Here is a 14,244-nt window from a genome sequence, read left to right on the forward strand (position 1 = left end):
AAGTGACCAGTACATGATGTTATAAAGCATGTATGGGTAAATGCCCATTCAAAATGCAAGACAAAGCAGCAGATTTTAATGCAATGGTATGAAAGGTTACTGGCATGGTTTCAGATTCCAAGTTGCAACTAATCATCAAGAGACTCCCATTTATTGAGTTTTGGGGTAGTACTGTAGAAGAATATCCAAAATTACTCAAAAAGGTTGTTAAAATACAACTACATATATCACTGTGAAGTCATACAGTTTTCTAGAAATCCAAAGTCTCACCTAAGCACCTGGGAGTGCAAAACCATAGCACAATTACATTGAAAAGATCCCCAAATGGGCTCTTTAGGTAAAATAGGAAAAATAAGGCCATAAAAATTGAACACACTCATTTGTTACTTAAAAGCAATTCAATCTACAAGAATAAAAGGTACTGACAATCTCTAATTTTAACTTTAAATAACAGAATACTATTAACAAGCTATTTAAAGAATTTTTTTACAAAAAAGGTGAAATCAAATTATTCTCAATACCTATGCTGGACCATATTACATTTTGGGAGACCAAGGTAGGCAGAGAGCCTGAGCCTAGGAGTTCAAGACCAGCATGGGCAACAAAGTGAAACCACATCTCTACAAAAAATACAAAAATTAGCCAGGTATCAAAATACACGCCTGTAGTCCCAGCTATTCAGGAGTCTGAGGTGGGAGGATCACCTAAGCCCGAGGATGTCAAGGCTGCACTGAACAGTGATCACACCACTGCACTCCAGCCTGGGTAAGTGTGAGACCATCTCAAAAAAAAAAAAAAGAGGAGGAGGAATAAAGTTGGCCCTAACCTTATACCATATACAAAAATTAACTTAAACAGAACAAAGATCTAAACGTAAAGACCTGAAACTATAAACTATAGGAAAAAAACATAAATGAAAAGGTACGTAACACTGGATCTGGCAACAATTTCTTGGATATGACACCAGATGCACAGACAACAAAAGGATAAATTGAACATCAAAATTAAAAACTTTTTTGCATCAAAGGACAATATCAATATGGTGAAAAACAACTAATGAAATAGAAGAAAGTATCTGTAAATCCTATTACTGATAAGGATTAACATACTACTACAACTCAATAAAAACAAAAAACTCAATTATAAAATGGGCAAGGGGCCAGGCACAGTGGCTCACGCCTGGAATCCCAGCACTTTGGGACACCGAGGCAGGTGGATCACCTCAGGTCAGGAGTTAGGGACCAGCCTGACAAACATGATGAAACCCCATTATTAAAAATACAAAATTAGCCATGCATGGTGTCACATGCCTGTAATCCCAGCTACTTGGGAGGCTGAGGCACGAAAATCGCTTGAACCCAGGAGGCGGAGGTTGCAGTGAGCCAAGATTGTGCTATTGCACTCCAGCCTGGGCAACAAGAGCGAAACTCCATCTAAAACAAAGAAGCAAAAACTGGGCAAAGGACTTAGACATTTCTTCAAAGATACAAAAGTAGCCAGTAAGCATATAAAAAATGCTCAACATCACTAGTCATTAGTGAAGTGCAAATCAAACCACTATGAGATACCACTTCACACCCATTAGGCTATTATCAAAAAACAGAAAATAGAAGTGCTGATAAGGATATGAAGAAACTAGGGCCCTCATACACTGCTGGTAGCATACATTGCTCGTAGCAATGTAAAATGGTGCAGACATCACAGAGAACAGTTTGGCAGTTCCTCAGAAAGTTACAGGCCTACCATATTGACCCAGGAAATCCACTCCTAGGTATATATCCAAAAGTACTAAAAGCAGAAACTCAAACAAATATAGCTATGTGCCACCCTTCACAGCAGCATTATTCACAGTAGCCAAAAGGTAAAAACAATCCAAGTGTCCATCAACAGATGAATAGATAAACAAAACGTGGAAGGTGTGGGGGTGTGGTGGTGGTATGTTTGTCTCACACACAATGGAATATTATTCTTATATATATATATACACACACACATATATATCTCACATACAATGGAATTTTATTCAGCCATAAAAAGGAATGAAATTTTGACATACAGTAAAAGACAGATGTACCTTAGACAAATCAGGCTCAGTGAAATAAACCAGATTCATACAATGTTTGTCCTTTTGTATCTGGTTTATGATGAATATTGTATGATTCTATTTAAAGATACTTAGATAAAGCACATTCCTAGAGCAGAGTGGAATACTATTGACTAGGCATGGGGTGGGGGAGGAAGTTATTGGTTAATGGGTACAGAGTTTTTGTTGGATATGATAAAAAGGTTTTGGGTATAGATAATTGTGATGGTTACATAACACCGTGAAAGTAATGCCACTGATTTATACACTTGAGAATGGTTCAAAAAATATGTATATTTTACAATTTTTAAAAAATGGTTACATCTGAAAAAAGGACTTCCATATATCCTTTGAAAGACGGTTGCTATGTTTATTAGTAACTTTCAAATAAAAAATAAAGAGTTGAGCCCTCCAGTAACAAATAAATAATAAAAATCACTGATAGTGCTTTACTTACCCGTTTGGGGCCACTAAAAATCTTTCTGGTATTTTCCTTTGATTTATCTCCTTGTTTATTTATGGGTTTCTTCACACTTTCAGGCACACCAGGCAAGTCCTCTGTAAAATCCAAGTTTTCTGAAATAGTAATCAAAACTATCTAGCTTACTAATATTTCAAATTACCTACCGGAAAACCTATCAAGACTATATATATATGAATCAATGAAAATGGGAAGAAAAGAATAAAGGAATCAGAGCACCACAGAGCTGACAAAATACTCCCTAGAATAAGAAGTTTCATTCTGCCATTCTCCCTTCCTGCTTGCCCCTCCCGAGAGAAATCATAAACCTGGTTGCTGTGTATGTGTTCTAGTCTTATTTTATGTTAAATGGAAAAACCAAATCTTTTCCCAAATAATTTTCTTACTTCCGAGAGGTCACATAACTGCTGGATATCTATGGATACTGCCACTGGAATGGTATAGTTTATACATATACAAAACACGATGCGGTATCTACCTGTAACATTTTTCAGAACTTTAAATCCACTAAATCACGTTGGCCTTCAAAGAATGCCTGCTGGCAACTACAAAAGCCACATTTAAAACACCAGAAAAGGAGGACAGTTATCCTTGGCAAGAGATTTAAAATGACCTAATACAAGAAAGTTTAATGATTTGTTGGTCTTCAAACACAACTAACCAAAAAATCAGTTTATTTCCCAACTGGTTAAAAATAGGTATCTTTTTCTAAGCTAAACAAAATAGGAAAAATAGGAAGACTTTTCTGTATCCCAATGCTTAAAATTTTTTGCTGTTTCACATATGGTATGAAGACTCAAATTTCAACTTTGGGTGGATCAACCAAATGGCCTCTAATTGTCAAATGTTATTTAGCATCTACTTCAAGTTTCTCAAAGGGAGTCTAATTTCACATTTTAAATCTTTAAAAGTTTTATTACCCAAGATGTAAATTTCAGTCACAGATTTTCAATTGCAGGGGATAACTTGCTATCCAGATTAGAATAAAAGCTTATAAGTAAACTGCAGCAGGACAAGGGCACTGGTACTGTATAGCAGTATTTATCATTCTACTGAGGAAGCAAATGCCTAGCTGTTCTGCCCAGCCAGATCTTAAGTGACTATAGTAAGGCTGCGGCAAAATTCCATTCTCCAGAAAAGATTCAAAGACGACAATGGATGTATTTTTTCTTTTTTTTCGGAGAAGGTAGGGGTGAGCCTCTAGGGGTACTCCTGTGTATGTCTAGTTTTGAAGAATAAATTAAGCAAAACTATTTTTAGGCCAAATAAAGCAAAATGGCAGGTAATCTCAAGAATGACTTATATTCTATAAGAGAATCTGTATTTTAAAATACTATTGTAATTCTAATTTACCATAATGACACTTCTGTGGCCCTACCAGGAAAAAAAGATTTAATATGTAAAGCAATCCAGAAAAACTATATTTGGTTAAGAAACCATGTATCCCAGAAGCTTTCACAAATTCTTCCTCACTAGACAGTCAATCCACCTCACAAAGCCCTTGTCAGGTAATGACTTAATTATAGCAGAGCTAACCTACTTCATTTGTTTGTCTCTCACAGTGGAGACTGAACTCCTTGAGGACCTTTAGTCATTACCGGGTCTACAATCTCCACACAAATTAAATTTCCACAGTTAAGAGTGAATGCATAGTTACCTGGTACTTTTCAATTTTACTGAACCAACTTAAGATGGTTTGAGAGTGTTTTGAATGTTTATTAGTTTTCAGCCAACCACAAAGAGTTTTTAAATTCTAATCTTCTGGTATTTCCCTCATTATAACCATTTGTTATCAGTATAGTTCCAAAGGTCCAAAATCTAATCTATGTCTTCACTGCATTTGCATTTGTCAAGTGGAAACATCATGATATTTGGTGTCCCTGCCCCATATACATACATGCTTTAAAATTCTCAAGTGCTAAAGCTTAAATTAACACTCAAAGTATGACGACTCTCCAATCTACAAATTGGTTCCTTAAAACTTGGGACTTGATCATTAACACTTAAAATGCTGTACCTTTAGATAGTTCTAAATAGGTACTTTTAATAAATACAACAAGTTAAAATTGAATATCTAGGAAGAAACTATGTAGGTGTTGATTTAAGCCTGAAAAACACATTTATAGTAGTCCCCCCGCCATCAATAGGGGATACATGCCAGTTCCTAGTGGATGCCTGAAACCATGGATAGTACACCAAAACCTGTATATACTATGTTTTTGCATATACATACCTATGATAAAGTTTAATTTATAAATCAAGCACAGTAAGAGATTAGCAATGACTAAGAATAAAACAGAATAACAATATGCTATAATAAAAGTTATGTGAATGGGGTCTTTATCTTATCATACTGTACTCACCTCTTTTCAGAATGTGGTTGACCTTGGGTAATTGAAACCATAGAAAGTGAAACTGCAGGTAAGGGGGGGACTACTGTACTTACTATATATATTTTTTTAAATTCTTACCTGCATTGTTAGTACCAGACTGACTGTCCTGGGAATTATCATTGCTTTCTGGGGGAGGCTGCAAGGAGGGTGATGGAGCTGTTTTAGTTCTTTTTTTGCTTGTCTTTCTTTCCACTTGACAGTCATCATCTTCATCATCTTCGCTTTCACTGAGATCATCAAAGCCAAAATACTTAATTTTGTAATTAGAACTTCCAGAACCCCCTTCATCACCTCCTGTCTCATGATCTTCAAAACCAAAAAATTCAAGTTTAACATCCTTTTTGGATTTAGTATTACTAGGTCGAAATCTAGTAGTGGTCTTAGAAGTTGCAATGTCTGCCTTTTTTCTGAGACGACCAGCTTCTCCCAAATCTGCAGGAGTGGATGCAGTGAACTCATCCATGCTGCGTTCCATAGTATCCTGTATGGTAACATTACAAACTGACAAGCAAGATGGATGTAAAACAGTGTAATCTCTAGTCCGTCCAACTGTCCCTCTAAAACTGGTCCCACAACTTACACCGCCTTTCTTTGCCTGATTCAGGCCATCTTTACTCGATTCACTGTTTGCTTTGGCTAAGGCCTGACTGGTGCCATCCATCAGCTTATCAAAATTTGACGCTCCTGGGGAGGATTTCGCTTTATTGGCCCTACAGTACGTCCTACAGTTGGTTGGCCTAAGAACACTTTGTACAATATCTTCCTCAATGGCTTCATTCAGATTTTCCAATCGATTTTTAAAATCGTCATCCTTCATCTCCAAAAGGGGATCACTATCCAAACTTAAAATACAGTCTTCTGATCTGATATCTTCAAAATCATTATCCCATTCATACAAACCAGTTCTTACAGATCCCTTGATTGGAGATATTTCTGATGGTGATTCTGGCCTCTTCCCAAACTGGGAGTTCCAAGTATCGTTTGTTTCCTTGATTTCAGAAGCCACTGTAGTTTCTGCATTGGGTTTCTTAGTACTGTCGTCAGCATTTTTGTGAATATGGTGACTATTCTTCTCACGTTCTTCATGAAAATTCTCCACTTTATCTGTAAAAATAAGTCAAAGGATAAAAACATGAGTGGTATCAATATAAAAGTTAATAAACAACAGACATGTGGTTAATCAATAGTATATGATCAATCTCGAAAGAACTGCAAACAATTTTAGGTTGTGAAGAAATTAACATTTACATATCAGACATTTTCTCTCCTATCTTTTCAGTATATAGCTCTCATGTCTTCTATTGACCTTTCCTCAGGCAATCAAGTCCCTTAAAATTATCAACTCACAAGAAATTTCAGCAGGGTTAAGCAACGGAATCCATTCAGAATGACATGCAAATGACTCAGCCAAACCTTCTTAGGGGTATTAAGGGCTTTTCAAATAAAGATGCTTAAATTAAAAATTATTCAGTAAAATCTAAACCAACCGAAAAACCTTCTACCAATGTTTTTATTTATTTGGGATAGGGCTGCCCATAAGGTATGCTAGTTCTATCTAGAAGCCTGCCCATAGGATCAGGTTTCTCTAGCTATTTCTGTTCTTTCTTCTAATCCTAAAAGCCATATAACCTCAAGGAATTTTTAGCAGTAGTTCTGGTGTGTTAGTTAAATGGCTAATAGTGGCTATTTATGCATATCAGCCAGTAACAAATCCTTGGCCTGCCTCTTCATCTTATATGTGGAGAATTCATTTTTGTTGCCTTCAATTTTTACTATTGGAACATTTTTATAACCTTTCCAAATGAGATACAAATATGATTCCAACTGGTATTATTATTAATTCCCTCAACACTTACTTGTAGAAAAACACTGGCAAAATGTATACTCTATGACAAACAATAAAATTACTTCTACAAAATATATCTACATTTAAGAAAATCTATTTACAAATCTCAATTAGTATCATCAAATACAGGTGAGAGGGATGCTTTACATGGACAGATTCACTATAAAATGTTTAATGCTACCCAATAGGTTTTCCTCCCCTCAAGACAGGACCTCACTCTGTTACCCACACTGGAATACAGTGGTGTGATCATGGCTCACTGCAGCTTCAGAGCCGAGCACAGTGGCTCATGCCAGTAAATCTCAGCACTGTTGGAGGCTGAGGCAGGAAGATCACTTGAGCGCAGGAGTCCCCGACCAGCCTGGGAAATTTAGCGAAACCCTGTCTCTTCAAAAAAATCAAAAATTAGCCTGGCGTGGTGAGGCATGCCTAGTCCCAGCTACTCAGGAGGCTGAGGTGGGAGAATTACCGAGTAGGAGGTCAAGGCTGCAGTGTGACATAATCAGGCCACTATAGATTGCATTCCAACCTGGGTGACAAGCAAGACTGTCTCAAAAAAAAAAATTTGAGCAGCTGTCACCAACGAAATTATAATGACATCAAGAATATACACATGAAAAATGCTTATCATGAGTTGCTAGGGAAACACAAAAGGTAAACTCCTTAATATACTAAGAATCGTTACATATCAGTAAATCCAATGTCCCAGTACAAAATGAAGCTAGGGGCCAGGCACAATGGCTCAGGCCTGTAATCCTGGCTCTTTGGGAGGCCGAAGTGGGCAGATCACTTGAGACCAGAAGTTCGAGATCAGCGTGGCCAACATGGCGAAACCCTGTCTCCACTAAAAAGACAAAAAAAAAATAGCTAGGCGTGGTGGCACCTGCCACCCACTCCCAAGTCCTAGCTACTTGAGAGGCTGAGGCACAAGAATTGTTTGAACCCAGGAGGCAGAGGAGGTTCCAGTGAGCTGAGATAGAACCACTGCACTCCAGCCTGGGCAACAAGGCAAGACTCTGCCTCAAAAATAAATAAATCAGAAGCTAGGAACACAAAGAAGCAATTCATTAAAATATATATAATGAATTAAATAACTTATGAAGGATACTCAATTTCACTCACAAAACTCAAAGTAAAACAAAGCTGAACTATATTTATATAAGCCCTCAGTATACGCCTGGTACTATTCTAAATACTTTCCATTAATTTATCTCAAAGCAACCATCAGGTAGGTACTACTGCCATATTCATAATCCCTTTCCCACAATTCCAACATCCAAAAAGCTCTAAAAAGTAAAAAGTTTTCTCACAGCACACTTGGAAGCAAAACCCGACCCCAACCAAAGGGAGGCTGTTTATAGTATTTACCCTACTTAGGGAAGGTATTTTCTCCTCTGAAGAAACACTATATTTGAATAGAGAACACCACCTCAGATCCTGATAGGGGAGTTAATATAAACTTTCCAAAATCCAAAATAATTCTAAATTCTAAGACACATCTGGCCCCAACGATTTCAGATAACGAAATGTGAACCTCTATCTCATTCCACAGATAAAGGACAATGGGCTTACATTACTAGTTGTTGATTACATGGCTATTGAGTGGTATTTACTCTCTGAAAAATAAGGCAACTTATTAAAAAAAATTGGAAGCAACTTGAAAGTCTGACATTAATAAGGAATTGGCTAAGTAATGTATAGCGCATACAGAAATTGACAACATGCAACAGTATTTTCTCAAAGGGTAGGGGGAGAGCCAAAAAGAAAACTGATATGGTATTATCCCCAAGCTATTACATGAGAAAGAGTAAGGTACAAAACAGCAGCAAATCATCATTTTGTGGATTTTAATTTTGTGGATTAAAATACGCAGGCACACATGTACATACAGATATGCGAAACTGCCAGTATTGCTCGTATATACACAAAACATATCAGAAAGGTTAAAACAAATAACAATGAATGGTTGTTCCAGAGAAAACTGAGGTGGCTAAGGAAATGTGCTAGGAGGGAAGTTGTTAACCAACACCATATTGAACCATGTGCAAATAAAAGGTATTTTTGTGTGTTTTTGGGTTTTTTGTTTGTTTGTTTTGCAGCGGAGTCTCACTCTGTCTCCCAGGCTGGAGTGCAGTGGCACAATCTCTGCTCACTGCAACCTCTGCCTCCCAGGTTCAAGCTGCCTCAGTCTCCCAAGTAGCTGGGATTACAGGCACCCTCCACCATGCCCAGCTAATTTTTGTATTTTCAGTAGAGACGGGGTTTCACCACATGGGCCAGGCTAGTCTCAAACTCCTGACCTCAGACAATCCACCCACCTCAGCCTCCCAAACTGCCAGGATTACAGGCATGAGAAACCGAGCCCAGCCACAAACTGTTTTAAAAATAAAAGTAGGGCAGGGGCTGGGCGTGGTGGCTCACGCAGTAATTCCAAAGGCATGAGAATTGCTTGAACCTGGGAGGCAGAGGTTGCAGTGAGCCGAGATCACGCCAGTGCACTCCAGCCTGGACAACAGAGCGAGACTCCATCTCAAAGATAAATAAATATAAGCCCTTTCAATGCCACTTAAGAAACATCTCCTACCCTTATATTCAGACATGGGACATAATGGTCAAAGACATATTCGTGTGTAATTTATAATAAAGCACATACAGAAATTGACAACATGCAACAGTATTTTTTCAAAGGGTAGGGAGAGGGCCAAAAAGAAAACTGATATGGTATTATCACCTAGATATTACATGAGAAAGAGTAAGGTACAAAACAGCAGCAAATTATCATTTTGTGGATTTTAATTTTGTGGCTTAAAATACACAGGCACACATGTACACAAAGATATGTGGAACTGCCTGTATTGCTTGTATGTGCACAAAACATATCAGAAAGGTTAAAGCAAATAACAATGAATGGTCATTCCAGAGAAAACTGAAGTGGCATTTATGTGTAATACTGTGTAGCATTTATGTGTATATAATACACATGTATTAATACACTACACATGTATTAATATATTAATATAATTATACATGTGTATTATACTAATATATTAATATATTAATACACATGTGTATGTAATACTGTGTAGCATTTATGTGTATATAATAATATTGTGTAGCATTATGTGTAATAGCAAAACACTAGAAACAGCCAAACTATCTGTAAGACACCAGTTATAGTACTATGGAAACTATAGTTATAGTACTATGGAAACTACAATGGAAACTAAAACCAGTTATAGTACTATGGAAACTACAATGGAAAACTATGAAACTGCTTTAAAAAAACCAAGGCAGATCTATAAATATCAGTAAGATTGTAACAATGTATAAATAAATCTATAATAATCTATATCAGAGTATAATTAAAATAAGATTATAATTTTAATTATAATCTTATTAATATTTATAGATCTGCCTTATGTTACAATAAACATCTTAAAAGATTAAGTGTTTTTAAAGGCATAATACACTAAATATATATATGCATATATGCTCCCATTTGTGTGTGTTTTTAAGAACACAGACACACATGCTGTGCCTACTAAAGACTGTGTAACAGACCGTTAACAGCACTGGTTCAGTGGAAGGGAATTCACTTTTCACTGTTAATATGGTCATGTGGCTGATCACCAGAGGCACCTGAAAGGCCACAGGAAAAACACGGCACATCTTCCTAAGTGAGCAAATCTTTACTCAAAGATTTGAAAGATAAAAATTATTTTTTAAAATAGTTAAGGCCAGGCGCTGTGGCTCACACCTGTAATCTCAGCACTTTGGGAGGCCAAGGCGGGTGGATCACTTGAGGTCAGTAGTTTGAGACCAGCCTGGCCAACATGGTGAAACCCCATGTCTACTAAAAATACAAAAAATTGCCATGAGTGGTGCTGCACAATCCCAGCTACTGAGGAGGCTGAGGCTGGTTGAATCACTTCAACTCAGGAGGCAGAGGTTGGAGTGAGCCAAGATCCGCCACTGCATTCCAGCCTGAGCAACAAAGTGAGACTCCGTCTTGGGGAAAAACAAAAAACAAAAAAAGGGTAAAGCGTTACAATTGGTAATCCAAAACATTTTATATTTTATAAGGCATACCTATAAAATACAAAATTTACATGCAATTTTAAAGAAAAAACACTAAACTAAAAACAATTTCAAAAGTACTACTCAGCTTGGCCCACCACACAGAACAGTCCAGGTTATCGCAACCTTCCCTTAACTCCCACTAACACAGCCTGTGGAAAGCCTATACAAGGGCTTTCCAAATATAGGTACAATGGCGTTTTAAGGAAATTCACTTCTAAATCCCCAATCTCCAGGTGTATACTGTTCCAAAAACTGATTTGCCAACCCACCTGGCATTAACCAATCACTCTTCTCCCACATTACAAGTATTAATAACAGCGTATCGCTCACCTATCCCTAATCTTATATGGTACATTTCTCCAACTCTTGACATGAACTATAAAGAAATAATGTGATAGATTGTTGATAACGTGATAGACTGTTGGTTTCTGTACTTCACAATTAAGTAAAACTTTCATGTGTGGGTAACAAATCCTTTTCATGTCAGGTAGTTTCCTAAATTAATTGCATTTCACAGAATTGAAAAGACCTAACTGATTCATTATTACAATGAATTTCTATGATTACCACATGCTTTGTGGCATGCAAGAATTCAAATAATAGAATCTGCTATAACAAAATTCTTACCATTCTTATCTTTATTTTATGAATTTATGGCTTCTCAACATTTACGCATATTAAAAAATTGAAATAGGATGCCAGGTGCGGGGGCTCATGCCTGTAATCCCAGCATTTTGGGAAGCAGAGGCAGGCGATCACAAGGTCAGGAGATCGAGACCATCTCGGCTAACACGGTGAAGCCCCATCTCTACTAAAAAATACAAAAAATTAGCCGGGTGTGGTAGCACATATCTGTAGTCCAAGCTACTTGGGAGGCTGAGGCAGGAGAATCGCTTGAACCTGGGAGGCAGAGGTTGCAGTGAGCCCGGGCAACACAGCAAGACTCAGTCTCAAAAACAAAAAAAAAATTTGAAATAGGAATAATAGGGACATAGTAGTACGTCCTTGTAGTCCCACCTAGAGCTACCCAGGGTACTGCGGCCAGCAGTTCATTTGAGGCTGCTGTGTTATGATCACACCTGTGAGTAGCCACACACTCCAGCCTGAGCAACACAGCGAGGCTCCATCTCAACAACAACAAACAACAAAAAATAGGAATAAAATTGATACCAAAAAACTTTTTTGACCAAAACCTTTATATACTTTAGCAATAATACTCATTCATATATATATAAACTAACTGAAAGAAGCCCAGTCATCTCTTAAAAAGATACATTTCCAGTAAATTTTACCCTTAATTTATACAGCATTCAAGTTTCATAAATTACAGCATTTAAGTTTGATCAAATATTCTGCTAACAGAGAGAGAGCATTTGATTAAAAAAAAAGTAAGCACTGGTAACTGTGATCATGATGTAGTACAGAATCATTTTTAAAACAGTTTACAGCATTACAGTCACATAAAATTCCTAAAAGCTGTGGAGTTTTTTTTTTGTTTTTTTTTTTTGTAGAGACAGGGTCTCTCTATGTTGCCAAGGCTGGTCTCAAACTCCTAGACTTGGGTGATCCTCCCATCTCAGCCTCCCAAAGTACTGTGATTACAAGCTTCAGCCACAGCGTCCAACTTTTTTTTTTTTTTTTTTTGGAGACAGAGTCTTGGTCTGTCAATGAGGCAGTGGCACAGTCTCCACCTCCCACGTTCAAGTGATTCTCCTGTCTCAACCTCCTGAGTAGCTGGGACTACAGGCGCAAGTCACCATTCCCAGCTAATTTTTTTATTTTTAGCAGAGATGGGGTTTCAACATGTTGACGAGGCTGGTCTCAAACTCCTTACCTCAAGTGATCTGCCTACCTCAGCCTCCCAAAGTGCTAGGATTACAGGCATGAGCCACCAGGCCCGACTGCAGCTCTTAAAAATTTGAATTTAGGCCAGGTGTGGTGGCTCATGCCTGTAATCCTCTCCCACTTTGGGAGGCTGAGGCGGGCGGATCACGAGGTCAGGAGATCAAGACCGTCCTAGCAAACACGGTGAAACCCTGTCTCTACTAAAAATACAAAAAAATTAGCCAGGTGTGGTGGTGGGCGCCTGTGGTCCCAGCTACCCAGGAGGCTGAGGCAGGAGAATGGCATGAACCAGGGAGGCGGAGCTTGCAGTGAGCCGAGATCGCGCCACTGCACTCGAGCCTGGGCGACAGAGTGAGACTCCGTCTCAAAAAAAGAAAAATACATACATAAATAATTTGAATTTAAATGCATATACATATTTTTGTACCAAGAATTATGAAAAAGATGACCACTAAAAGACTAAACATGGCCGGGCGCGGTGGCTCAAGCCTGTAATCCCAGCACTTTGGGAGGCCGAGACGGGCGGATCACGAGGTCAGGAGATCGAGACCATCCTGACTAACACGGTGAAACCCCGTCTCTATTAAGAAATACAAAAAAAAAAAAACTAGCCGGGCGAGGTGGCGGGCGCCTGTAGTCCCAGCTACTCGGGAGGCTGAGGCCGGAGAATGGCGTGAACCCGGGAGGCGGAGCTTGCAGTGAGCTGAGATCCGGCCACTGCACTCCAGCCTGGGTGACAGAGCGAGACTCCGTCTCAAAAAAAAAAAAAAAAAAAAAAAAGACTAAACATAAATACCATAATCATTAGGATAAAATTCTGAAGGGGAAGTAGGATAGAAATACAATTTCAAAAAGAACAAGGAACACTATATTCTAGCTATTAAAGAGCATGTTCTTGTATTTTTTAAAACATACAAAAGTGAACAGTTTCTGGGACATAATGGGGACTTGTAAGAAAGAAAAATTATTAAAGAAAAATTTTTAAAAAGAGAACGAACAGCAGGTAATTATGGTATTTGCAAGCAAGAAAATAATTATGGGCCAGAAGCAGTGGTTCATGACAGGAATCCCAACACTTTGGGAGGCCAAGGTGTGAGGACTGCTTGAGCTCAGGAGTTCGAGACCTCTTCTCTACTAAAATCAAAAAAATTAGCTGACTGTGAGGGTGCACACCTGTGGTCCCAGCGTCTCAGGAGGCTGAGGCAGGATTACCTGTGCCCAGAAGATTGAGGCTGCAGAGAAATATGATTGCATTACTGCACTCCAGCCTGGGCGACAGAGTGAGACCCTGTCTCCAAAAAAAAAATAAATACTTTGAGGGTGAGGAAGTGATGCATGGAAGAGCTTCTAGAGTGGCTGGCACAATTCTATTTCTTAACCTAGGTAATGGTTACAGGAGTGTTCCTCTTCTAATAATTAATTAAGCTAGACCTCTTTTGTGCGGTTTTCTGTATGTTTTATTTTACAACTTAAAAAAGTTAGGCCGGGCGCGGTGGCTCAAGCCTGTAATCCCAGC

General features: G+C 38.3%; 1 protein-coding gene across 3 annotated transcripts in view; it reads right to left on the reverse strand.

Moving 5' to 3' along the window:
• Positions 1 to 14,244, reverse strand: part of LOC105495982 (WAPL cohesin release factor) — an 86,369-nt gene that overhangs the window by 57,397 nt on the left and 14,728 nt on the right. For 2 of the 3 annotated variants that reach the window (XM_071069843.1, XM_011765998.2), the window contains exons 3-4: positions 5,036 to 6,061; positions 2,541 to 2,659 (exon numbers count right to left, since the gene is read on the reverse strand). In XM_071069843.1, the coding sequence (XP_070925944.1) occupies positions 2,541 to 2,659; positions 5,036 to 6,061 (1,145 nt within the window). The remainder of the gene's footprint in view (positions 1 to 2,540; positions 2,660 to 5,035; positions 6,062 to 14,244) is intronic. The other variant, XM_011765999.3, reaches the window with a different exon arrangement.

Source organism: Macaca nemestrina, chromosome 9 (assembly GCF_043159975.1).
Source record: "Macaca nemestrina isolate mMacNem1 chromosome 9, mMacNem.hap1, whole genome shotgun sequence".
NCBI lineage: Eukaryota > Metazoa > Chordata > Mammalia > Primates > Cercopithecidae > Macaca > Macaca nemestrina.